Genomic DNA, 26,833 nt, shown 5'->3' with positions numbered 1-26,833 from the left:
CCGCCCACTCCCAGTGACAGGGAGCAGGAAGTGACGTAGCACGTTGACGCAGCTGCAGCGGCGGCGGCGGCGGCGGCGGCGGCCGAGGGTCCGGGCGGTGGATCCCTACACTATTTTCCCAGCCTGGGTTTGACGACTCCATTTTCCTCGGTGGGGGGCTTGGCGCGACGGAAAAGCGGCAGACTTCAGGTAGGTGAAGGTCGGACTGGAGAGCGTGCTCCTCGCATGGGGCAGGTGGGGAGCCAGGCTCTTAGGGCCTGGTCCCGTAAGGAAAGAGGTGTTGGGGAGTCGTATGCAGGAAGAAGGGGGCCCCCTGGCCCTCCCGGTCGTATGCAGGAAGAGGAGGAGGAGGAAAGCGGGGTAGTTGCTCAGAGTCTCAAGGCTTTTCCAACCCTGGGCCACCCAGAGCCCGTGAATTGGGCTGCTTGTGGGATCAACAGGCTTCCTCGGATCCCGTCCTTCTGCCGAAGCTTCTGAAAACTGGGCCACGCGAAAGGAGTGGAAATGGAGTGGATCTGGGGCTTCTGAGTCACGATCAATTGGTTGAGTTGTTTGTTCTGAGGATGTGATAACTGTGGACCATTAGGCCTAGAGAGTTTATGCCAAATTCCACCTCTTTCCGTAGTGCTGAATAGTAGAGTTAGAATTTGTTGTAAATGGCTACCTACATCCACAAACGCCTATCACAAACATCAGAATGGGCTATTAAGTTAAAACTTTTATTTTCTTGCCCTCGCTGGTTTGGCTCAGTGGATAGAGCGTTGGAATTCTGGTCAAGGGCACATGCCCGGGTTGTGGTTGACCCCCAGAGTGGGGCATGCAGGAGTCAGCTGATTGATGATTCTCTCATCGTTGATGTTTCTCTCTTTCTATTCCTCTCTTTCCCTCTCTAAAATCAATAAAAATACATTTTTTTAATTAAAAACAAACTTTATTTTCTTGCAGTTTCTGCCTTTCTCTCCAGGCACTTCCCTGAATTAGCTGAAGTCGTTAATTTCCTTTGGTTGTTTCAAGAACTGATACTTAGTTTCTTTAAGGGGAGGCCTAAGGTCTGCAAATATGTCCATGGAAATTCACTGTAATATCAGGAATAAGGGAGTAGTAAGTTACACCACTGCTATTAATAGACATGCAGCGTATAAACAAATTTGGATTTTATTAAATTCTTGGGAGGTGGGGGGTTAGTTCCACTGTTTATCTGAAAGTTACCAGTTTTTAAGTCTTCGTTATATTGATTACAAAAGTAGGATTGCTTCCCCATCAGCTTGAACTTAGAACCCTTTTCCATAATTTGTGTCTCTTCAGCCGATACAAGCCCATTCTTATTCAGTTGGTTCACCTGGCTGCTAGATTCTAATAGCACAGAATTATTCCTCCCTAAGTTTAAACCTACTCAAGAGATTAATCACATCAGGAACTGGTGCAGACTAGTGAGGCTCAGTAACATTTTATAGTTCTCCTTCAGTAGACATTGACAAGTAAAGAAGCCTACCAATGTTGTGGAAGCATATGATCTTTGCAGACAAATAAATTTGCTCTTGCTCCCATATTCTTGGTCTCAATAATGGCACCATAGTCAGAATCCTGGGTGTATGGTCCTTAGATTTTTTCCTCTCTGTTATTCCCAGTAAAATCACTTACCTCCGAAACAGGTTTGGCTCAGTGGTAGAGCGTCAGTCTGCGGACTGAAGGGTCCCGGGTTCGATTCCGGTCAGGGTCATGTACATTGGTTGCGGGCACATCCCCGGTGGGGGGTGTGCAGGAGGCAGCTGGTCGGTGTTTCTCTCTCATCGATGTTTCTAGCTCTCTATCTCCCTTCCTCTCTGTAAAAAAATCAATAAAATATATTTTTAAAAAACCAATTACCAAATCCTACCTCTGTAAAAACCTGTTCTCAACAACATACAAATTATGTTCTTTCTGGTATTCCTCTTATCCACCTCCAACTATTACCCTACTTTTTTTATTTACCTTTATAGCCAGATTTCTTCCTGTGTCAACTTTCTCAGCTTTTATTCAATTTTCATTCTATTCCAATCTGGTTTCTCTTGTGATCACTCCGTAGAAATTGCTTTTATCAAGGTCACAGTAAATATCCCACACCTAACATGACAAAAGAAAATTTTGGTTTTCCTGTCATTCCAAACCTGATCTTCCCTATATCACTAAAGTAGTATTGTCATCAACATGGTTACCAAAGCCAGAACTCTTAAGAATCATCGTGGGCCAAAACCTGTTTGGCTCAGTGGATAGAGCATCAGCCTGTGGACCAAGCTAGGCCCCCCCAGCAGAGAGCACCAAAACTAAGGAGGTTACCCACATAAAAGCTGTGAAAAGCAGCGGGATGCTGTCTGTCAGAGAGTAACAGCTAAAAATTCAGGCACCCTCTTAAAGGGCCAATGCACAAAATTCCCTGTGGAGCCACCCATCTTGTGCTCCGGCAAAGGGAGGGTGAAGTGGATTGGATCTATGAGAGCAGAAGCCAGGACTGGGTACTCAGAAAATAGAGGTCAGATAACAGACACCCCAACTTTCCTGAGCTGTGAGTCTCATGCAGCAGAGGATATCTTTCCCACATAGACAGTTAGAAACATCGATCAGAGAGACACATTGATCAGCTGCTTCCTGCACACCTCCTACTGGGGATGTGCCTGCAACCAAGGTACCATTAATGAATATCTTTGGACTAGTCCTAGGTCCTCACTCATAAAATACAGAATGTCTTGTCCTGGCCATTGTGGCTAAGTGGGGTGGCCGTCTTCCCATACACCAAAAGGTTGCAGGTTTGATTCAGGTCAGGGCACATACCTAGGTTGTGGGTTCCATCCCCAGTCCGGGCCCTTAAGGGAGGCAACCAGTCACTGTTCCTCTCACACACGAGGATTTCTTCCCTCTCTCACCTGCACCCTTCCTTTTTCCCTCTCCCCCTCCCCCTCCCTCTCTCTCTAAAATCAATAAACAAAAATACAGAAAGTTTAAACTCCACACCAGATTTCCAGCGCTGTTCTCCAGACCACTAGGCCCTTTTAAACCTAAGCCTTTGCTCGTGATGTCTTTTTCCAGGCTATATCAACTCCTCTCAACTCAGGCTTCACCTTTTCCTGACATTTCCTGCCCTCCCTCTTCATATCACTCTCATAATCTTGGTATGTATCTACCATATAACATGTATTATGTTTTGTTATAACTTTATAAATGTTTTGTGATAGATTGTGACCTCCAGGGTAAAAAGCGTATTTTACTCCTTTTTATATATCCAAATCCCAGCCCAGAGTTTGACCCCAAAAATAAAAAGATAAATGTTAATTGAAGCTGCCACTGGAGGGAATTAACAGACATCTCTTTTTCTCTGGTCTCCTTTTAATTGCCTCCTACATCATCTTGTTCAAAGGGAGGGACTGCTGAGGGCCTCCCCGGTGGCAATCTGATCCCAGCTCCATTCCTCTTCCAGAGAATGTCATGGTAACCGCCAGCCTCTCCCTTTGAGCCCCATCTTACACTGCAGCTGTGCTTCTGTCTGAAGAAACCTCCCTTCACCACCCCACTCCCCTTACAGACCTGTTTCAGTAGCAAATTTAACTTACAGTCTGAATATGGGGAAAATTCAAGGGCATAAGAATTAAATACAAACTGTATCAGGCTCATCTAAGGTAGCATATAGTAATAACAGTCATATACTAATATGTGGTGTTTTATTCTGCAATCGTTGCCATTTCAGCCTGCAGTGCTGCTGCAGCACCCTCTGCACATCTATATAGTTCTTGCAAGTTGCAGCAAGTCAGGATTGCGTCTGGCACACATCTTTTAACTGGAGGTCTTGGCAGTGAGCTAGATTGGAGGCATTCTCCAGCTATAGCACAGTGTGTACTTGATTGCTAGCGCAGGGAATGAGAGGAAAGCTGCCTGCAGCGCACAGTACCAGCCCCCCCCTCGCCCCCCCACCCGACAGAGAAGCTGTTGTTTGCATCAGGTAGGCTATCTGTTTCTCTCTGTTGAGTAGGCTGTAGGGCATCTGGTCTGCAGTAGCTAGCATTTAATTTGAAGATGTTGGTGCTTTTCCAGATTGATTTTGTGTGTCTGATAGCCTAATTAGAGCACACTATAGTGGGGGCTGCTGTTCCCAAATCTTATTTTAAAGGGCTCAGTTCAGGGCTGAGGGGAAGCAGTGTCAAAATTAAAATTAGAGCACCAGATTTATATATTGTTTATTGATTTTTTACAGAGAGGAAGGGAAAGAGATAGAGAGCTAGAAACGTCGATGAGAGAGAAACATCGACCAGCTGCCTCTTGCACACCCCCTACTGGGGATGTGCCCGCAACCCAGGTACATGCCCTAGACCGGAATCGAACCTGGGACCTTTCAGTCCGCAGATCGACGCTCTACCACTGAGCCAAACCGGTTTTGGCAAGAGCACCAGATTTAAGTGGCAGAAGTTTTAGATACTTTTGGCAGTAGTCCTCTCTCCCTCTGTATGATCTTAAGTCAAGCTGTATATGACCTAACGATAGATTTAGGAGGGAAGAGATCATTGATCCTAAACCCAAGGTTTCCTATACCTCGCAGGGCCTGTACAATAGTCTGTATAGTGGCTCTCAAACTTTGTGATCTTGGGACCTCTTTTTATGCCCCAAAATAATTTAAGAATTCACAGACATTCTGTTTTAATGTCTGCCTTAATAGAATATAGCTGAATTTCTCATATCTGTTTCTGCATTCAGTCTGTTGAATAAAACATTTCATTTAACCTCTGGAAAACGCCGTTTCATTCACGAGAGAAAGGAGGGGATGGTCCCTGGACTACACTGAGAACAGTAGAAACAACTGGGACTTTGGAGTCAGACAGATCTTAACTCAGATCTCAGCTTACAGTTGTTAGTCGTGTTGCCTTGAACAAGTGACTTCATCTATCTGAGTCTGTTTTCTCTGTTGAATGAAGAGAGAAGTGTGCTGTAATTAATAGGACAATTTAGGGGTTAATAAGTTATTTGTTAAGTGTCTGGAATTTGGTAGGTGTGTAGTAAACATTATTTCTCGGGGCGGCGGCTGCTGCTGCTGCTGCTGCTGCTGCTGCTGCTGCTTCTTCTTCTTCTTCTTCTTCTTCTTCTTCTTCTTCTTTTTAAATTGCTTAAAGTATTCCAGTAAGGTCTTTATTAGTTTTGGTTGGGTTTTGTGTTGGTATTATGGGTTTGTTTGTTTTGCAATTCTCTTCCTGTGCCTACTCTATTTTAATGTCATAATACATAAAATTATTTTGTGGTCCTTATTTGCTTTCATATCTCTCCTACTAGAAGTAAACCTTTTGAGAACCAACAATCTTGTTTCTCTTCAAATCCCCAGCTCTTAGCAGACCATATGTACATGGTACGCATTCAATAAAGTTTGAAAAGAATGACATCTTAAACCTCAGCCTAAAATGAACATAAGACTATGTCACTGTCCCTCCCTTTCCACCAGAACTCAGTACCTTTAGTTTTGTTTCCTACTGCTTAGTTAATTGGTTATGTATCAGTTGATATCAGTAAGGGCAATTTTCTGGAGAACTAGAGCCACAGAACCTAAAGCTCCTGCTAGAGCTTACTTAAATCACTTCGGGTAGCCACACTCCTATTGTCTTCTCTCCCTTCCCACTGCCAACTTTCACCGGGAAGATGGCAACAATGTGATAAGGGAAGTACTATTTAATGGATATTTAGCAGTTCGTGGTTTGTGCAGAGCCCAAAGAAGGATACAACTTAATCTGACACAGAATCACAAAGTATCTTATGATGCCTCTCTAATTGCCATTTATGTTTTCATGATTTTGAATAGCCCTTCAATTGGAGATGGTCTCTGACTTCCAGAAGCTTATAGTCTAAGTGGGGAAAAGAGACATTTACAGCAGCCAGCTTCAGGATTCCAGAATGGAATCTTGATGGTATGATTTCTGTGATATGTGCTGTTTTTTAAAGTCCTACTCAATGCACAGGAAGCTCCATGTTGTGGTTCTGACAGTCCAGTCTCCACTTCCATTTTCAGGCTTCCGATGAGTCTGAAATCAGGGAAGTAGAAAACAGAGTTGGGAGTGGTTGATACAAAATTACAGAATGCTAAGGAAAATTAGGCCAGTGATTCAGATTGATTTCTGATCAATGATTCTCTCTCATCATTGATGTTTCTATCACTCACTCCCTCTCCCTTCTTCTCTGAAATAAATAAAAATATATTTTTTAGAAAAAGAAAGAAAATAGAGGAGATGGAGTCATCTGAGTCTTACTCTTTCCTCCCCAGGTTGAATTGATTGAGTAGGCAGAGCAGTGGCATGTGGGTAAAAGCCTGTTTGTGGAAAGGGCCCTCTGTTACATTACATGTCTCATTCTCTTATCACCATCTCCCTTTCTTCTCTAGTCTTCAGGCAGACTGTGAGAAGCTGCAGCAATGTCTGATTTTGTAGAAAGTGAGGCTGAGGAGTCCGAAGAAGAGTACAACGATGAAGGCGAGGTGGTGTCCCGAGTCACCAAGAAATTTGTGGAAGAAGAGGATGACGGTGAGGAGCCCCCAGCCTCAGGCTTCTTCCCACCATTGCTGAGCTTTGGATAGTTGGATTCTTGCTGATGAGAGGCTCAGGCAAAGCACAAAAGTTATCATACATGAAGTACCAGCTTGAGAAGTTTTAGTCATTCATAGAAAATATTTACTGAGTCTGCTATATGTCAGGCCTTGTTCCTAGAACTAAGAATACAATATAAAGACTTACTACCATACAGTTTATATTATGGGGGGGAAACAGACAGTAAATACATATGTAGTGTAATGTTACCCTCTTTTAGATATCAACTAATGTTGACATATATGCACTCAGTTTCCTATTTCTCTCCACAAATCCAATCATTAAGGTTATCAGCAGTGTAGAACATGAGATGGCTTTAAAGGTGGAAAGGGAATATAGCTCTTATAAACTAAGAGGAAAGCTAAGGTTATTGGTGTCCATAAAACCTCTAGTAAAGAACCAAAGTAATTAGGAAGATCATCTTGCCTAAAGACAGGTGGTAAGTATAGAAGAGAGAGAGTCCTCTCCAGGTGCTTCTGTTCTAAGTCAGTGGTCATGTTTCTGCATCTTTAGATGAGGCAGAAGAGTTAGGATAGCACCCAGGTTGTTAGGTTCAGAGCAGATGGGGAATCAGTTCAACAGGTGGCCCTGCCCCACCCCCAGCTTGTTTCCCAAGTTCCATACCTGAAAGTGCATGTTTTCCAGATGAAGAGGAGGAGGAGGAGAACCCAGATGATCAGGATGAGCAAGGCAACCTGAAAGGCTTTATCAATGACGATGAAGATGAAGGGGAAGAGGATGAGGGTAGCGACTCTGGTGATTCAGAAGATGATGTTGGTCACAAAAAGAGAAAACGCAGTGAGTAGCAGTCTCTCCTCAAGTGAAGTGAGGCTGGGGTGGAAGTTGCAGTGAGGAAGGAGGCCCCACTGTCACCATGGTAACACTTTGTTTTCTCCAGCATCTTTTGATGACCGCCTGGAAGATGATGATTTTGATCTCATTGAGGAGAATTTGGGTGTCAAAGTCAAAAGAGGAGTAAGTGTCATTCTTTGTTTCTCCCCCTGGGAGTGAAGGAAAAAGCTCGTTAAGTCCAGTGACTCCTGAGGAAGGAGACACACTCAGAATAGTTTGAGGAACATCCGGGAAGAGAAAGTTGCTCACTGTTGTTGTGCTGTGCTATGGGGCTTAGATTTATGTTTGAGATTTGGGTGTCTGTTAGAAAAAGGCTTGTCAGCATTTCAAGTGTAGGCTTTAGGGCTGAAAATACCACTTAAAGTGTTCTCTCCCATCTCCCTTGGTCAGCGTAGCTGATGGGGAAATGTGAGTGAGACTGGAGAGCAGGCATCCTCATGCAGGTCCCCTCAGACCTTGATGAAGCAGGCTTTCCCACCCTTAGCAAAAATACCGCCGTGTCAAAAAAATGTCAGATGATGAGGATGATGACGAGGAGGAATATGGCAAGGAGGAACATGAAAAAGAGGCCATTGCAGAGGAAATCTTCCAAGATGGCGAAGGGGAAGAAGGGCAGGAGGCCTTGGAGGCCCCCATGGCTCCTGCAGAGGAGGAAGAGGAAGATGATGAAGAGTCAGGTATGTGGCATCATACAAAGAAGTCAATGTTTGGGTGAGTGTTGGGATTTCCTAGCCCCTAGGAATAGGATGGGAAACTAGATACAGGCCCCCAGCCTTAGACACAAAAAAGTTCCTTTTTAGGAGCCTCCCTACTCTTCCCTCTCACCACCCAAATCTACTCACAGTAGAAACTAAAGACACCTAGTTCTGGCTCATCTTCTGCCTCTGAGCACTAACCCCTCCTTTCCTGCCCAGACATTGACGACTTCATTGTGGATGATGATGGACAGCCTCTGAAGAAACCTAAGTGGAGAAAAAAGCTTCCTGGATACACAGATGCGTGAGTGGGATCTGTTACAAGGTGGTGATAATGGCATTTGAGTGAGCTAGTCAAGAAGGAGGTCAGCCCTAGCCAGTTTGGCTCAGTGGACAGGGCATCGGCCTACAGACTGAAGAGTTGTGGGTTCCGTTCTAGTCTGTACCTCAGTTGCGGACTCAATCTGGGCTCGTGTGGGAGGCAACCAATCGATGTTTCTCTCTGTCTCCCTCCCTTCCACTCTCTCCAAAACAAAACAAACAATGGGAAAAGTATTTTGGGGTAAGGATTAACAAATCCACTGAACTGGATATGAACCTATTTGCCCTGTTGCTGTTTGATCCTTGTCACTAGCATTTGTCAAAGATGGGCTTTTTATCCTCCATAAATCATACCCGTAGAAATATCCCACAGCTAAGCCTTTATTCCACAGTGAATATGCCTTTTTATTGATTTTAGAGAGAGAAAGAGAGGAAGGGAAAGGGATAGAGATAGGAACATGGAGAGAGAAACATTATTGATCAACTGCCTTCTGCACGCCACTTACTGGGAATTGAGTCTACAATCCTGGTATGTGCCCTGACCAGGAATGGAACCATGACCTCCTGGTTCCTAGCTCGAAGCTCAACCACTGAGCCACACAGCCCAGGCTACCTATGCTTTTTTATTTGCCTCAACCTTCTTAGTTGCCTTGGAGCAAGTAAAGGATCAATGCAGGGGCTGCATTTCTCTCCTCTCATCAGAACCTGGGCCAATGGCCTTTTGCTGTCACTCACAGGGCCCTGCAAGAAGCCCAAGAGATTTTTGGTGTGGACTTCGACTATGACGAATTTGAGAAATACAATGAGTATGATGAAGAACTGGAGGAAGAGTATGAGTATGAGGATGATGAAGCTGAGGGTGAGATCCGAGTGCGTCCCAAGAAGACCACCAAGAAACGTGTGAGCCGCAGGAGCATCTTTGAGATGTATGAGCCCAGCGAGCTGGAAAGCAGTCACCTCACAGATCAGGACAATGAAATCCGAGCCACTGACCTGCCCGAGAGGTTCCAGGTAAGAAACCCCGAGCCTCTGTCCTGCTGAGCTTTCATCACCTTCCCTGAGCATCTTTGCTGTGAGGTTGTAGCAGAGAAACAACCTAACAACAACCTGATAACAAATGGTATCTAAGAAGTCAGCTTTGAACTTCATCTGACTAAGAGGTCTAGGGAGTCCAGCTCTTGTAGGAGGGAAGATAGACTTTAATAATACTTGTGGTTCTTGAAATGGCACTCTCTCTTTAGCAAAATGTGAAATGCTTACCTACTTTTTGCCAGGGTAACACTCTTCCAGGTATTGGAAATGTGTGCCTGCAGAGCACACTCTTGCCCAGAATGGTGTATGTTTTTCCTGGGTGGGATCTAAGAAAAAGTCAGTCTCTCTCTCTTGTCTTATTCCTCGCAGCTCCGCTCTATCCCAGTCAAAGTGGCTGAAGATGATGAACTAGAAGAAGAAGCTGACTGGATCTACAGGAATGCTTTTGCCACACCAACTATTTCTCTGCAGGTACCCCCCAAAAAGATCCTTATGTTTGATGTGAACCAGAAATTGAGCTGCTCCTCCCCTGCCCCAAATATCTATATATGCCTAATTCAAAACTCTGTGTGTGTGTGTGTGTGTGTGTGTGTTGTGTGTTGTGTGTGTGTGTCCACACGTGGTTGTATGAGAGATTTTTCTAGATTTCATCTGACAGAATCATCCTGTAACATGAGACAAAACAGGTAACAGTATTGTTGCTGTTTATTTTTTCTTCCAACTGTAGGAAAGCTGTGATTACCTGGACAGAGGGCAGCCAGCCAGCAGCTTCAGTCGGAAAGGGCCCAGTACAATTCAGAAGATTAAAGAGGCCCTGGGCTTCATGCGAAATCAGCATTTTGAGGTAGCACCTCAAGTTCTAGTGGCCCATTTCCAGTGGTTAGAAATTTGTCTAGAGGATGAGAGTATAGATTACCCCCTTTTCCTATCCTCAGCAGTGATCCCTAGACTCAAAAGGTGTGAGGACTAAAGGAGACCCTAGTGATCAAGAGAACAATGCTACCCTCTCTGCAGTATTTTCTTGCCCTGTGACTGGAGAGCATGCATCCTGGATGGGCTTGTGAGGGAGGCCACACTTCCAAACTGATGAATATCCTGGAGCTATCTATCCCATTGGCAAGGAGATCTGAACCAATCTTTCCCCTCTGATTGACTATAGTCTCCTTGCCACTCTAGGTGCCTTTTATTGCTTTCTACCGGAAGGAGTATGTGGAGCCTGAGCTGCATATCAATGACCTGTGGAGGGTGTGGCAGTGGGATGAAAAGGTAATATTGATCCATGCCCCCCAACGGGCTAGGGGCTGGATTGGGCACACTACCACCAGGCCCAACCTCTCAGCAACCCAAACCCCCACCAGGCCTGTCAAGTTTCCCAGGGTCTCCTGGTAAGGAACAGAACAGCCTTGGGACTCTAAGGCTGAACACCAGCCCTTACTGCTGCCCTATCCTATCCTAGTGGACGCAGCTGAGAATCCGGAAAGAGAATCTAACACGGCTGTTTGAGAAGATGCAGGCTTATCAGTACGAGCAAATCTCTGCTGATCCTGACAAACCTCTAGCTGATGGCATCCGGGCTCTGGACACCACCGACATGGAGAGGTAACGTATGCAGGTTTATTGCACAACAGGGAACCCTTAGATCAGTGGTCGGCAAACTCATTCGTCAACAGAGCCAAATATCAACAGTACGACGATTGAAATTTCTTTTGAAAGCCAAATTTTTTATTTATTTTTATTTATTTTTTATTTTATTTTATTTATTTTTTAATATATTTTATTGATTTTTTTTTTGCCCCCCTCCTTCCCACACATCCCCTCCCTCCCTAGAGTTTTGTGTCCATTGGTTGTACTTATATGCATGTATAAAAGTCCTTCGGTTGATCTATTATCTCCCCCAGATCTTCCTCCCCTCCCCGCTGTAATTTGACAGTCTACTTGTTGATATACTGTCTCTATATCTATCTTTTGGTTCATCAGTTTATAATGCTCTTTATTATCCACAAATGAGTGAGGTCATGTGGTGTTTCTCTTTCATTGGTTGGCTTATTTCACTCAGCATGATGTTCTCCAATTCCATCCAGGTTGCTGCAAATGATGAGAATTCCTTCTTTTTTATGGCAGCATAGTATTCCATTGTGTAGATGTACCATAGTTTTTGGATCCAATCATCTGTTGACGGACACTTAGGCTGTTTCCAAATTCTGGCTATTGTAGATTGTGCTGCTATGAACATAGGGGTGCATATATCCTTTCTGATTGGTGTTTCTAGTTCTTGGGATATATTCCTAGAAGTGGGATTACTGGGTCAAATGGGAGTTCCATTTTCAGTTTTTTGAGGAAACTCCACACTGTTCTCCACAGTGGTTGCACCAGTCTGCATTCCCACCAGCAGTGCACGAGGGTTCCTTTTTCTCCGCAACCTCGCCAACACTTGTCGTTTGTTGATTTGTTGATGTTTGAAAGCCAAATTTTTTAAATTTAAACTTCTTCTAACGCCACTTTTTCAAAATAGACTTGCCCAGGCCTTGGTATTTTGTGGAAGAGCCACACTCAAAGGGCCAAAGAGCCGCATGTGGCTCAAAAGCCGCAGTTTGCCAACCACGGCCTTAGATCAAAGGCGAGCCCCCTGGGGAGAGAGTAACCTTGCAAAATTATCAGTACATGTATATAAAGTTACACGGGAAACCAAATTATAACCAGAAAGTAGTTTGGGAGCCTGGAATCAGAAGAGGTGTGAGAGGGGACTAGATTATTTTAGTGGCCAGCATCATGAAACTGGGGAGAAGAGACAAGGACTGTCTTAAGGACTCTGAACTTTGCTAGAGACATGCTGCCTTGTCTTCCTCTCCCTTTTTGTTTTCACTTTTAATAGCCACCAACCACCATTTGTTTGACATATTCTTCCTTTAAGATACATTGGTTATGCCCTGGCCTGGTGGCTTAGTTGGTTAGAACATAGTCCTATGCATCTAAAAATGCAGGTTTAATTTCCTGCCAGGACACACAACTGGGTTAAGGATCCCATTCCCATTAGAGCACAAAACGGGGGCAGCAAATTGATGTTTCTCTCTCCTCCTCTCCCTTCCTCTCTGAAATCAATAAAAGAAATGAAATAACTGGATACATTGTGGTCTGGAGCCATTTGGTGTCTATAAAAATTATAGAATACAGGCACCCATTCTAGTTGGGTTCTTGCCACATGGGTGTTGGACCTCTTGTACCAGAACTGGTGTGTTCTCTTCCTCTGTAACAATCGAGGTCTTATGTCCCTTTCCTCCAGACTCAAGGATGTACAGTCGATGGATGAGCTGAAAGATGTCTACAGTCATTTCCTGCTTTATTATGGTCGTGACATCCCCAAGATGCAGAATGCCGCCAAGGCCAACCGCAAGAAGCTGAAGCGTGTAAGGGAAGAGGGAGACGAGGAAGGTGAGTGCTGGGAAAGAAAACCCAGGAAACTTGATGGCCATGGCATCTCCAAGGATGTCCTTGGCTGAGTGCCCTTTGGGGCTTCTCTGTGTGTGTCAGATCCTTGGGAGTGTTTGGAAACTTGAGCACTAACTCCGTTTTCCCTCCCAGGTGAAGGTGAGGAGGCAGAAGATGAGGAGCAGAGGGGACCAGAGCTCAAGCAGGCTTCCCGGCGAGACATGTATACCATCTGCCAGAGTGCTGGCCTAGGTAAAAGCTAGCTCCTATGATCTGGGCCTTGAGGAAGGGGAGTTCCCTGACAGTCACTGGTGGGTAGAAAGAGGATTGTGGGGTGAGGACTGGGACATCTGAGTGAATCACCAATCCAGTTCTGAATGCTTGCTCCCGTGTGCCACGCTCACCCCACAGTAATGGTCCAGTCTCTCCCTAAATTCCTGAAGGAATGGGAAACTCAACACGGTTAAAGGAAGACAGCCAATCCATTCTATTTTTAGAAAGTTCTTTTATTAGTAGCCTCCACTTTAGTTCTGAACCCAGGAGTTACATAGAAAATTTCTATTTCTTCTGCCTCATATCAACCCATCAGATGTTTAAAGTCAGTTTTTTCATTGCTCTTTGTAAGACATCCTGGTCCTGTTCACTCATGACCCCATTAAAGTCTAGTTCTGAGAATTGCTACTCTAGACTCCAGCTATTGCCTTACCTCTTACTCTCCTGTTTACTTTAGATGGCCTAGCCAAAAAGTTTGGGCTTACTCCTGAGCAGTTTGGGGAAAACCTCCGGGACAGCTACCAGCGACACGAGACAGAGCAATTTCCTGCAGAGCCCTTGGAGCTGGCCAAGGATTATGTTTGCAGGTAGGCTTGCAACAGGTGGCTGTCAGGAGGAGGGACCCGAAGCCAAAGATACCACATCCTGAGCTCTTCCGATTTCCCCACAGCCAGTTCCCTACACCAGAAGCTGTGCTGGAAGGTGCCCGCTACATGGTAGCCCTGCAGATTGCCCGCGAACCCCTCGTCCGGCAGGTGCTAAGGCAAACGTTTCAGGAGAGAGCCAAACTAAATATAACCCCCACCAAGAAAGGTAGAAAGGTGAGCTCTGGGTAAAGGGCTTTAATCCAACGTGTGGCCCAGCTCTCTGCTTGAACTGAATTTGTTGTAGCTCAGTTGTCTGCCTGAGAACAGAGAGGCAATCTTTTCTCCCAGGATCAAGCCAGCCTATCTGCAGGCTGATGATTCCCTCTTGATGTACACAGGATGTGGATGAGGCCCACTACGCTTACTCCTTCAAGTACCTAAAGAACAAGCCTGTTAAGGAACTGAGAGATGACCAGTTCCTCAAGATATGCCTGGCTGAAGATGAAGGGCTGCTCACCATTGACATCAGCATAGATATGAAGGGGGTGGAAGGGTAAGCAAAGCTCGGGGGGCTCTTGGGGAGGGCTCGGTGATGAGTCTTTGGGAGGAAGGGGTCCCTCAGAAATGTGAACCATAGCCCAGGCTGGGTAGTTCAGTTGGTTAGAGTGTCATCTCAGTACACCAAGGCTGCTAGTTCTTCTGTATCCAGGGCACATACAAGAAGCAATCGATGAATGCATAAATAAGTAGAACAACAAATTGATGTTTCTTCCTTCCTCTCTTTCTAAAACCAATAGGGATAAAAATTAAAAAGAAAATGTGAAGCACAATTTCAGAATTGAGCAAGCCATTGTCCCTGACTTGCTTGCAGTATTTGCGCACATTTGGGCATCTCTTTTTCTCCATCCCTAACACTACAGTGTTGTTTCTTCTCAGCTATGGCAATGACCAGACATATTTTGAAGAAATTAAACAGTTCTACTACCGAGATGAGTTCAGCCACCAAGTACAGGAGTGGAACCGGCAGCGCACCATGGCCATCGAGCGAGCTTTGCAACAGTTCCTCTACGTGCAGATGGCTAAAGAACTCAAGAACAAGCTGCTGGTCGAAGCCAAAGAATATGTCATCAAGGTGAGAACTGAAACTCATGATCTTTAGTTCTGTGATTTCCCCAAACTGGAGCTGAGAAGGAAAAAACCTTTCCCAGGCCAGTGTGGCTCCGTTGGAACATCGTCCTGTGCACTGGAAGGTTGTGAGTTCAGTTCCCTGTCAGAGCACATGCCTGAGTCAGTCGCCAGTTGGGGTGCATATGGGAAGCAATTAATCATTGTGTCTCTTTCACATTCATGTTTCTCTCCCTCCCACCGCAAAAGAAAGAAAGAGAAAGGAAAAAGAAAGAAAGAAAAGGAAACACCTTAATAGTAGCTAATGGAGAAACATTGGTGGCAGGCAGAGCATAAGCTGAGAGGCTTTGCTCATTGCAAGACCTCCCTGCTTAAGGAGCCTCTTTCTCCCACCACCCCCAATCCAAACATTCTTTGTTTATTTTGCTGTCCTCTGTATACTCTCCAGTTTGAAAAGCAAGTGCTAGGAAACTGCACATACAAATACAATCTTTGCATACGTGTGCCTGCGTCTGTTTCCTTAGCACACTTGGTGAGTTCTTGTTGGTTATAGTGTCTGGTGTGTCTCCTCCCCAGGCTTGTAGTCGAAAGCTCTACAACTGGTTGAGGGTGGCACCCTACCGGCCAGATCAACAGGTAGAAGAAGACGATGACTTTATGGAAGAGAACCAAGGGAAGGGCATCCGAGTCCTAGGCATTGCTTTCTCCTCTGCCAGGTAACTGCCTGTTCCTGCACATCTGCCATCACCCTTACCTGTGTTCCTAATCCTATTCTCTTATTCATCTCCTCATATTGCTGATTATCACTCTGTTCTTTCTTCTGTCTGGCTGGCAGAGATCACCCTGTGTTCTGTGCCTTGGTCAATGGCGAAGGAGAAGTGACAGACTTTCTCCGGCTGCCCCATTTTACCAAACGGCGGACTGCATGGAGAGAGGAAGAACGGGAAAGAAAGGCAAGTAGCTGGCGCAGGTTACCAAGTTCACATCTTGGGTACATCTTATAATTCAGTGGGGATAAGAGTTTATGGTCTAAGCAACATTTCATGCAAGACCCTGATTGTCTCTGACCAGGTCACTTAGCCCTCAGTCCTGGGATAAGTCTCACTTCCACAGGCAGTAGATGGCACTCAAGTTCTGGTGTATAATTGACTTCTGGCTTGAGGCCAGTTGCTAAGCCTTGTGTGCTCGGGAGCTGCCCTTACTGCCTCTTTTCTTACAGCATCTGGGTCAGCCTGTTCCAGGAGCTGAAAGCCACTGAGGCATTAGGCCAAATTTTTCCCTGTTTTAGTCTTTCAGGGTCTGTTTTTCTAAGGAAAAAAATTTGAATTCATCTCGTGTATGCTTCTGATTTTTTTAACCTAATGGCATCTTTCAATTTTGTTGAGAGTGCCCATTCTAAAAATTTAATTTTTTAAAAAAATCTATTTTTTATTGATTTCAGAGAGGAAGGAAGAGGGAGATAGAAACATCCATGATGAGACTCATGGATTGGCTGTCTCCTGCAAGTCCCCCACTGAGGATCGAGCCCGCAACCCAGGCATGTGCCCTTAACCAAAATCAAACCTGGGATCTTTCATTTCGCAGGCTGACACTCTATCCACTGAGCCGAACTGTCCAGGGCCTAAAAATGAATTTTTAACAAACAACTATACAAAGAAATAAAACTCTTGCAGTGGCCTCAACCGGTTTGGCTCAGTGGATAGAGCATCGGCCTGTGGACTGAGAGGTCCCAGGTTTGATTCCGGTCAAGGGTATGTATCAATACATTGGTTACGGGAGGAGACAGCTGATCAGTGTTTCTTTCACCAATGTTTTTAACTCTCCCTCTCCCTTCCTCTCTGTAAAAAGTCAATAAAATATATTAAAAAAAAAAAAAAAATACAAAAGACTCTTGCAGTGGAGGTGAGAATAGTCCTGACTGCCATTTGTGGCAAAGTAAACTATTTTCAGTTAACCACAACCCAAGTATAAGCCATAGTATAGTAATCTTAGAAATTATTAACAGATATATAATATTAGAGGCCCATGCACAAAATTCATGCACAGGTGAGGTCCTTAGCCCTGGCCAGTGATCGAAGTGCGAGCATCTGGTGTGGAAGGGCAGGTCCCAGCTGACCTCTGTGCCCTGGGCAGCACCTGGGCCCTCAGGCCCCCCGCACATCCTGCTCCACCTGAGTCATCGGCCCCCATCCTGGCTCCCTGAGCACCTGGGAGCTGGGCGGCAGCCCTGCCACCACTGCTGGTCGCCCTGCTTGCACCTGCCTTGGCCTGATGTTGCCCGCTCATCTGCTCCACCATCCCACTGAGGTTCTGCTCTCATTGGGGCCCATTCCACATCCGCCATGTTCCACGCGGCCCCCTGGTGGTCAGCACACATCGTTAGCACTCCTGGTCAAACTCCCAGTCCAAGGGACAATTTGCATATTAGGCTTTTATTATATAGGATTCCACCCAGAGATCCTATAATCCCCTTGTTTTTTGTACCAGTTAGACAACGTGTGATATATCATTATTCTCTGGTCTTGTAAGGTGCTGAGCAACTTATTGAGAGAGAAGTTCCTAAAATCTCCCCATCTTCAGAGCCATTCAACTCCAATTTTCTTTCAATCCAGGCTCAAGACATTGAAACCCTGAAGAAATTTCTTCTGAACAAAAAGCCTCATGTGGTGACAGTTGCAGGAGAGAACAGGTAGGAGGGCACCAGATGACTGGGCTAGGCCTGGTTTAATGTCACTCATCTTTTATTATTGAATCTATCATGTGCCTGTGTAGATCCTGGATAATACCCCCACCAAAGGGGGATATCCCTGGGAATATTGTACTACTTTGTCTCCAGAGCTCTCTCCCCCACCCCTTCCCCATATTCCAGCCATGAGAAATTGTACAGAAATAGCTCTGATCAACACCTGTTATCTCTCCAGGGATGCCCAGATGTTGATTGAGGATGTGAAGCGCATTGTGCATGAGTTGGACCAGGGCCAACAGCTTTCCTCTATTGGGGTGGAACTGGTTGACAACGAGTTGGCTATTCTCTATATGAACAGCAAGAAATCAGAGGTAATGCTGGATCCCTACCCTTAAGACCTGAACAGCCAAGAGCTATCAATCCCAGAGAGACTTAATATGGAAGCAAAGATTACCAGGGCACTTAATCCATGAGAGACATTCCATTCAGTCCTGTTTCAGACTGGGAACCTCAGAGATTAAATGAGTCCCAAAAAAGCAGTCCCAGAGGAAAGAAGAAAGTGACTTAGAGTCAGATCGGTTTTGATTTTTCTCTTGCTGTTGGCACTAAGGGGACCGTATGGCCTTGCTGACCTTTGTTTGACTCTAGGCAGAGTTCCGGGATTATCCTCCGGTGCTGAGACAAGCCGTCTCCCTGGCCCGGCGTATCCAGGACCCTCTCATTGAATTTGCCCAGGTGTGCAGCTCTGATGAAGACATCCTGTGTCTCAAGTTTCACCCTTTGCAGGTGAGTAGGATTTGCCAGGCGGGCGTGGGTGGGAAGAATTGCACAGTAACCTTATCCCTGCCTGCTGTGTATCAACAGGAGCATGTGGTGAAAGAGGAGCTGCTCAACGCCTTGTACTGTGAATTTATCAACCGAGTCAATGAGGTTGGGGTCGATGTTAACCGTGCCATTGCCCACCCATATAGCCAGGCCTTAATCCAGTATGTGTGTGGCCTGGGACCTCGAAAAGGCACCCATCTTCTGAAGGTAGGATTGAGTTGAATCAGAAAGTTGGAGAAGTTTCCATACCCTTGAGCCTTTTTACTTAATAATTGCCAGAATGATTTGACAAGACAACCAAGTTCAGAGAGGTAAAGGAACTTGCCCAGAGTCATCCAGCTAGTAAGAGTCAAGGTCAGACTTCAGACGAGGTGGCCACAGCTATGCTCTTCACTACATTACTATAGTGGCTCATGGGAAAAAAGTATTCATTAACCATGATTGAAAATAGTTGGAAGAAGGTGAGAAAGTACTAGACACAAACCTTAGGATAATGGGGTTTTTCCCAATGGGAAGAAAAAGGATTTCAATCAGGTATATGCAGGGAGATTCAAAAGTATTGATAATCATTTTTTTTAAGGTGAGTGGTGGGTATTTGAATATATCTTATTAACTTTTTTTTTTTTATCCTCATCTGAGGATATTTTTCCATTGATTTTTAGAGAGAGTGGAAGAGAGCAAAAGACAGAAATATCAATGTGAGAGAAACACATTGAATGGTTGCCTCCTGCATGGCCCCAACTAGGGCCCCAGGCTAGGAAGGAGCCTGCAGTTGAGGTACGTGCCCTTGACCAGAATTAAACCCAGGACCCTTTGGTTTGCAGGGCGATGCTCTGTCCACTGAGCCAAACTGACTAGGGCTCTCATTAACTTTTAAGCCATACATTATAACGTAGTTCATTAAAATAATTTTTTAGTGTGCTATCCCACTCAGGAGCATGCTCACACCTTTCTTCCCTCTGAGGTGTGTATCTCCTAAACTAAAGGTCTCCACACCACTCAACCAGGAAGCAATGGGCAGTGACAGCTAGTCCCAGGCTAACCTCTGACCCTGTCTCCAAGACCCCTTTTCTCTGCCTTTCCAGTTAGCCAAAGCGGCCCAGCCTAGGCTCTCTCCTGTTGCTGCTTTTGTCATAAGCCCTTTCTTGGTTCAGTTCCCAGTTTTAATAAATGCACTCTCACTCCCTAACTGGTTTGGCTCAGTGGATAGAGCTGCGGACTGATATGTCCCAGATTCTATTCCAGTCAAGGGCATGTACTGTGGATACAGGCACATCCCTGTGGGAGGTGTGCAGGAAGCAGCTGATCGATGTTTCTCTCCCATCGATGTTTCTAACTCTCTATACCTCTCCCTTCCTCTCTGTAAAAAAATCAATAAAATATATTTTAAATAAATAAATGCACTCTCACAATAAAAAATAAGTAAGTAAAATAAATGTTTAATAGCAGTCTGGTCTAGTGCTCATTTAGGTAGTGGGCTGTAAGGACAGAGTTCCTACCGGGAGCGTTTCCCAGAAACCTGAAAGCAGGCTGGGAGGTGGGGCCTGCCCACTGCTCTGGCTCACTCCAGACCTCTTCCCTAGATCCTGAAGCAGAACAACACCAGGCTTGAGAGCCGGACCCAGCTGGTTACCATGTGCCACATGGGTCCTAAAGTCTTCATGAATTGTGCTGGCTTCCTGAAGATCGACACAGCCTCCCTGGGGGACAGGTGATGCCCTCTCCCTGGATAAACCAGGAGGAAATCCCTTGGGTTTGGTTTGGGGACTTGAGGGGATTAGGGCTGCCAAAGGGCCGCCAGCCTATTTAAATTAGGAAATGTTTTAAAGGTGAGGAACCTTTATTCAGTAAGAGCTTCTGACCTATGGAAAAGATCAGTTCAATTATGTGAAGCTTTTTTGTGAGGGAAATATAAGAACCAACTTAGTTTATAAATTAAGAACAGAAAACATAAGATTTTGTTCATTTAACACAAATTTGTTGTTGCTGTGGTGTGTTGTGGCTTGTAAGGGTGGGAATAGCAGGAGCAATGGAAAAGGCGTGGGGAGATGAGGAAGTAAGGAAGGGGGGAAGTGATTCGGTATGCTTTGAGATGATGTTATTGAGAGAAAGTTCTATTCGCTTGGACTTTGGACTTCACTATTGACCTCTTCCTCTCCAGAAGTTATCAACTCAGTCTTTGGAGGATCTTTTCCACGGGCACATAGCTCCTCATTCAGTAATGGAAATCAGTGGGGAAATAGGCTCAAGTTCTAAAACTTCATTTTCCACCCAGCTTTGCTGTAACACTCCACGAATAACATAGGTCCATGTGAGTGCACGGGCAAGACCAGCCTGGGAAGGCTTTATGGGGGAAAATAGCTCTCAGCAAATTCTCAAAGGTCTTTTCCCCCTTTTTGCTTTATCTTATTAAGAGACTTACATAAGTTCATTATATAAAATTCAACATATAGAACTTTATGCAGAAAGTGGAAGTCCCCCATAATCCCACCCCCCAGAGACAAGTACTATAATAATTGATGTATACTGCAACTTTTCTAAATTTTATTTTTGCTATGCATTTACTAACCCATTTACTGCAGAAAAAAAAAAATGGGATCATTTGGTTCATAGTGTTTTGCAGTGCATTTTTCACATATCAATATATCATGGCCATTTTTCCATGTCAGCACACATAGATCTACCTCATTCTTTTTAATGGCTGTATAATATTCCATTGTATGGAGGTACCCTAATTTATTTCCCAGTTACCTATTGGTGGATATTTAGACTGTTATTAGAAGCTTCTTGTTTTATATCCTGTCCCTTTTCTGCCTTTCCTTCAGCACTGACTCATATATTGAAGTCCTTGATGGTTCTCGAGTCCATCCTGAGACCTATGAGTGGGCCAGGAAGATGGCAGTGGATGCTCTGGAATATGATGAATCAGCTGAAGATGCCAATCCTGCAGGAGCCCTTGAAGAGATCTTGGAAAACCCAGAGCGACTCAAGGACCTGGACCTGGATGCCTTTGCAGAAGAACTGGAGAGGCAGGTGAGTGATAGTGTAGAAAGCCTGGCATAAAAGCCACCCCAAGTGGCATTGTTGGGAGGACGAGAAATCCCCAATACTATTGGTGTGAGAAACCTGATTTTCTCTTCTCCCTCCCCAGGCCGTACTGGGATTCTCAAAGAAGTTTTCAGTCTACTTGTTAAGGAGTCAGCCACTACTCTCAGTGGGGTGGGAGGGAGCTTGCAGGGGTTCAGTAGTAGAGTTTCTTCCTAGGCCCTCCACCTTGCCAACAGTGCAGCTTCGTGTTTCTCTCTTATACATTGGGGTTCTGTGAAGCCTTTTTATCGTAGACCAGTGTTCCATGGGTAAGAAAAGATTTGAAAACCTTTAGTTACTTTTAAGGGAAAGAGAAGCCCTGACAGGAACCACCTGGCCTACTCCTTTCATTGAAAGACTCAGGCTCAGACTGGGGAACAGGTTAAGGCTCTTCTTGATAATGGGCTTCTTCCCTAGGGATATGGTGATAAACACATCACCCTGTACGACATCCGGGCAGAGCTGAGCTGTCGGTATAAGGACCTCCGGACAGCCTACCGCTCTCCCAACACGGAGGAAATCTTCAATATGTTAACCAAAGAAACACCAGAGACCTTCTACATTGGTAAATTCTGGATCTGTTTTTAAGTGGAGGAGGATATGTAGGGGTGAGAAATATGTGCTTTACAGTACACATGTAAATCAAGCCATGATTCCAACTTTCACTGTAGCTGGGGAGCTCTTAGAAAGACTATAGAGCCCTATCCAGGCCAGTGCAGCTCAGTTGGTTGAGCATCATCCCATGCACTAAACAGTCAATTCATTCCCATTCGGGCTCAATCCCATTATGGGGTGTGCAGGAGGCAGCTGATCAATGTTTCTCTTCCTCTCCCTTCCTCTCTAACAAATATATATATATATATATATATATATATATATATATATATATATATATATATATATTTTTTTTTTTTTTTTTTTTTTTTTAATCAGTAAACACATTTTTAAAAAAAGATTATAGAGCACTAGACTGGAAGTCAAAGCCGAGTTCAAGATCACATTATGGTGTGTTTTTTTTAATATATTGATTTTTTTGCAGAGAGGAAAGGAGAGGGAGAGAGAGTTAGAAACATTGATGAAAGAGAAACATTAATCGCTGCCTCCTGCACACCCCCCACTGGGGATGTGCCCACACCAAGGTACATGCCCTTGACCAGAATCAAACCTGGGACCCTTAAGTCTTCAGGCTGTCGCTCCATCCACTGAGCCAAACCAGATAGGGCAATCACATTGTGTTTTTTAACTTGCTGTGGAATCTTTATGAATTCATTTTTAAAAGCCTGATTTTCTCATGTCAAATCAAGGGAAGACCTCCCTTTTCAAAGATGCAAGAAAAATCAGTTCAAATGCTATAAGACAAGTGTTCTGTCATTAAAAGATGGTGGGAAGAAGTTGTCTCTCCAGTTCTCTCAACCTGTGTTCCCTGTTCTCACCTCTTCCTCCAGGAAAGCTCATCATCTGCAATGTCACTGGCATTGCCCACAGACGTCCACAGGGTGAGAGCTACGACCAGGCAATCCGAAATGATGAGACAGGGCTATGGCAGTGCCCCTTCTGTCAGCAGGACAATTTCCCTGAACTAAGTGAGGTATGTGCTGCAGTGTTACCATGGTCACTAAATTTTCTTGAGTTGATAGTCTTAGTGCCCTCAAAAGGAGTAGGAAAGCGGAGTGTTTAGATAATGCTTTACCAAATGAATACAGGGAGGGGAAAAGGATTGGAACATATACAGGTCTATATGCTTTTTTCTACTCTGGCTCAGCCCTTAATCTTTGTTTCCCATTCTCTGGGCATCTAGCTCAACATGCATTTCTTACCTGCAGGGTAGGCATAGTGTCCCTATGCTAGTTAGAGACTCCCTTTCATTTTTTTGTTCTCCAAGCACATTTTTTAATTTTCCCACATTCTTCTAGACATGATCTGCCTCTTCTCATGGTAGAACTTACTAAAGCTACCCTGAAAGCTTTTTCTGGGTCTTCAAATGTTAGGCAGACTGTAAAAGACCATTTCTCTACTTTACCCAATAAAGAAGCTGTTGGGATTTGTCCAGAATGTATAGAAAGCCAAGGGGCAACTGGTTCACTGAAATGAGTTCTGAGGAGACTGACATTGATGTTTCTCATGCCAACGAGGTAGAACAAAATGGGAGGGAGGGCCTCCGTTTCATCTAGAAGAATGTATAGGTTAGGTAAACATAAAAGACTGATCTATTGGCCAGTGGTGCCAAACATGAGTTTTTGAGTCAAGTAACATTGGGGAATTTCACATTTTATGTTGGTAGGAGGTGGCTAACTCATTGTGTTTTCAGACCACGATACCAGGTGTCAGTGGTAAAATAAATTATAACACCCTTGGCAGCTCTTTCCTGAATGTGTCATCTCCAGAATCTTAATGATCAAGCTTCTCTCCCGATGCCCTCTTTAGGTCTGGAACCACTTCGACAGCGGCTCATGCCCAGGCCAGGCTATTGGTGTCAAAACACGGCTAGACAATGGTGTAACCGGCTTCATCCCCACCAAGTTCCTCAGTGACAAAGTGGTAAAGCGGCCAGAGGAGCGAGTGAAGGTAGATGAATGACTAGGCTAAGGCATCAGTTTTCAGCTGCCTAAATCGGGCTCTCGTTAACATGGGGCTGTCCACATCAGAAGTTAGGCTCTGTTCCCAGTGGCTGCTGGTAGGGAGAGAACTTCAGGGGGATTTATAACTAGCTGAAAGAAGCCAGGGCAAGAAGTATTTGAATGTTTTTGTTCACTGCCTTGTGAAACAGCAAGTTGCCAGCCCGTTGGGAGAGGGTTCTCTCTTCCTGTGTGGGAAGCTGTGCTTTAGTGCAAGGGGCAGGAAGCAGGGCCCAGCATTAAAAGCTGGGAAATACAAAGCCAAGTTTCCTTCCGGTTCTAGTATTCTCCTGCCATTAATTATGTATATGCACACTAGGCACCAGCGCTTGACTTTTACATAGGTTGTCTCTAATCTCACCGCCTGATGGGTAAGGAAGTAGTACCTTCTCTTTTTCAGAGAAATTCTAGAAATTTCCAGGATTACTCAGTTTGTAACATGGCTTGTCCTGGATCTGGCAGTTCTCTTGTTCTAAGAGTTGTGAACCCGAGAACTGTAGACTTGGGAAGGCTGGGCAAAGACTCTGTTCCTGACAAATGAAGTTAGGGAGACTTTCAAAAGGAAAGCTGTGCAGAGTGATTTGGCTTTTGCCACTGTTTAGACAGATGGGTTCAGTCAAATCAAAGGTAAAGTATAAAAACCAGCTCTTATTTTTCTTCCCCTCCAAAAATGGCAGCCAGACTTTGACTACCTCCTAGGAGCAGTAACTAGGCAACTTTGTGGGAAAAGGGAATAGTGCCAGTAGTAGGCTAGACCCTAGTAGACTCCAGGTGGTTTTCCTGCCTAGAGCAGAGGCATCTACAAGACACAGCCAGTAGTCTGCAGATCAGACTCAACCCTGAACTCCTCTGCTATTCAGCAGGTGGCTGGCTCTGGGCAAGTCATTTCATGTTTCTGCCTGGACTTTGATTCGTAAAATAGGGCATTGGGCTAGATCATCTTTGTCCCTTACAGCTCACATGTTCTGTGGATCTAGGTGGGAATGACTGTTCACTGCCGCATCATGAAGATTGACATCGAGAAGTTTAGCGCAGACCTGACCTGCCGCACCTCAGACCTCATGGACAGGAACAATGAGTGGAAACTGCCCAAGGATACCTACTATGACTTTGATGCTGAAGCTGCAGACCACAAGCAGGAGGAGGACATGAAACGGAAACAACAGCGGACCAGTGAGTGCCCACTACCACGCCTGTGCACCGAGGTCTCAGCACCTCTCTCTTCAGGATGCACGTGCTAATGGAGGTTCCCTTGCTCAGCCTCCCGATGGGAGTGAGTGCTCAGCTTGGAGGTGCTGAGGCCCAGAGGCATCACAAGGAGTCGTTGGCAGGGCTGGAAACCAGGGTCTGCTTGAGTCACATTTTCTTGGCTAATGCATGTGACTCCAGTCAGTACCCTAGAACCCAAATAAACACATCTTTACATCAGAAAGTCTAGGCCCAGAGAGGGTGAAAGAGTCTCAGAATTTAATAGGGGGCCAGAAATTAAGCCCTGGTTTGCCTCATTGCTGTTGGTCCCCAGTTCCATCACCTGATCTGTACTTCTTTCCTCTCCTCTCCAGCATATATCAAGCGGGTAATTGCACATCCATCCTTCCATAATATAAATTTCAAACAAGCAGAAAAGATGATGGAGACCATGGACCAGGGAGATGTCATCATCCGACCAAGCAGCAAGGGTGAAAATCACCTGACAGTGACCTGGAAGGTCAGTGATGGCATCTACCAGCATGTGGACGTGCGGGAAGAGGGCAAGGAAAATGCCTTCAGCCTGGGAGCCACCTTGTGGATCAACAGTGAGGTGAGAGCCAGCCCCACTTACTTCCCATCCCTATGCCTGCTTCAGAAACAAGCCATTTCTGGCCACTTCACCTAACACTAGTAACTTGTATGCATCACATGCATGTATTTTAGCTACACAGAACACCAAATAGGAGGTTGGTTGTGAAATGAGTCATTTGATAATAATTTTGTAGATTTGCCCCTTCGTCCCTGTCCTCCAAATTTTATTTTATTTTATTCTATTTTTATTTATTTATTTATTTTTATTTTATTGATTTTTACAGAGAGGAAGAGAGAGAGCTAGAGAGTTAGAAACATCAATGAGAGAGAGTCATCAATCAGCTGCCCCTTGCACACACCCCACTGGGGATATGCCCACAACCGAAGTACATGCCCTTGACCGGAATCGAACCCGGGATCTTTCAGTCCCCAAGCCGACGCTCTATCCATTGAGCCAAACCGGTTTCGGCCCTGTCCTCCAAATTTTAAAATAGACTATGTAAAGCCTGGTTGACATGGCTCAGTGGTTGTGTTGACCTATGAATCAGGAGGTCACTGTTCCATTCCCGGTCAGGACACGTGCCAGCATTTCAGGCTCATTCCCCAGTGGGGGGCATGCAGGAGGCAGCTCATTAGTGATTCTTTCTCATCATTGATATTTCTATTTCTCTCCCTTCCTTTCTGAAATTAGTAAAACTATGTTTTTAAAATAATAATAATAATAATAATAATAATAATAAAATAGACTACCTTAAGAGAGCCAGTGGAAGAGGAGAAAATACATGCAGGCACAAGCACGTGCGCACACATCAAATTTCTCTGTCCTTTTTTCAATGGGGTGAAATTTCATGAAGTTCTCTGTTGTTCCCAAGCATGAGGGAGAATCAAAGCTTAAATGATTTTGTGCCTTGTAAGCTTTAAATTTGAGCACAACTCAAAC

At 44.9% G+C, this 26,833-nt stretch overlaps 1 protein-coding gene across 3 annotated transcripts in view; it reads left to right on the top strand.

Annotated features, from left to right (window-relative positions):
* Positions 1-38: 38 nt before the first annotated feature.
* The window catches only part of SUPT6H (SPT6 homolog, histone chaperone and transcription elongation factor), a 31,524-nt gene continuing 4,729 nt past the window's right edge, over positions 39-26,833 (top strand). The window contains exons 1-31 of one of the 3 annotated variants that reach the window (XM_036408728.2): positions 39-189; positions 2,262-2,264; positions 6,386-6,524; positions 7,233-7,385; positions 7,486-7,562; positions 7,924-8,116; positions 8,354-8,438; positions 9,193-9,466; positions 9,857-9,958; positions 10,215-10,331; positions 10,664-10,753; positions 10,944-11,086; positions 12,768-12,916; positions 13,067-13,165; positions 13,644-13,773; positions 13,857-14,007; positions 14,172-14,326; positions 14,710-14,905; positions 15,475-15,614; positions 15,734-15,851; positions 17,511-17,587; positions 17,820-17,955; positions 18,233-18,370; positions 18,449-18,616; positions 19,993-20,120; positions 21,235-21,442; positions 21,914-22,061; positions 22,942-23,084; positions 23,921-24,061; positions 25,089-25,284; positions 25,674-25,912. In XM_036408728.2, the coding sequence (XP_036264621.1) occupies positions 6,416-6,524; positions 7,233-7,385; positions 7,486-7,562; positions 7,924-8,116; positions 8,354-8,438; positions 9,193-9,466; positions 9,857-9,958; positions 10,215-10,331; positions 10,664-10,753; positions 10,944-11,086; positions 12,768-12,916; positions 13,067-13,165; positions 13,644-13,773; positions 13,857-14,007; positions 14,172-14,326; positions 14,710-14,905; positions 15,475-15,614; positions 15,734-15,851; positions 17,511-17,587; positions 17,820-17,955; positions 18,233-18,370; positions 18,449-18,616; positions 19,993-20,120; positions 21,235-21,442; positions 21,914-22,061; positions 22,942-23,084; positions 23,921-24,061; positions 25,089-25,284; positions 25,674-25,912 (4,203 nt within the window). In that variant the 5' untranslated portion in view covers positions 39-189; positions 2,262-2,264; positions 6,386-6,415. Of the gene's footprint in view, positions 190-2,261; positions 2,265-4,578; positions 4,582-6,385; positions 6,525-7,232; positions 7,386-7,485; positions 7,563-7,923; positions 8,117-8,353; positions 8,439-9,192; positions 9,467-9,856; positions 9,959-10,214; positions 10,332-10,663; positions 10,754-10,943; positions 11,087-12,767; positions 12,917-13,066; positions 13,166-13,643; positions 13,774-13,856; positions 14,008-14,171; positions 14,327-14,709; positions 14,906-15,474; positions 15,615-15,733; positions 15,852-17,510; positions 17,588-17,819; positions 17,956-18,232; positions 18,371-18,448; positions 18,617-19,992; positions 20,121-21,234; positions 21,443-21,913; positions 22,062-22,941; positions 23,085-23,920; positions 24,062-25,088; positions 25,285-25,673; positions 25,913-26,833 lie in introns of all 3 variants that reach the window. The other 2 variants (XM_036408729.2, XM_045571090.1) reach the window with 2 other exon arrangements.

This window comes from Pipistrellus kuhlii, unplaced genomic scaffold (genome assembly GCF_014108245.1).
Source record: "Pipistrellus kuhlii isolate mPipKuh1 unplaced genomic scaffold, mPipKuh1.p scaffold_m20_p_39, whole genome shotgun sequence".
Classification (NCBI taxonomy): domain Eukaryota; kingdom Metazoa; phylum Chordata; class Mammalia; order Chiroptera; family Vespertilionidae; genus Pipistrellus; species Pipistrellus kuhlii.
Note: the sequence above shows the minus strand (reverse complement) of the source record. Positions and strands in the feature narration are given on the sequence as shown.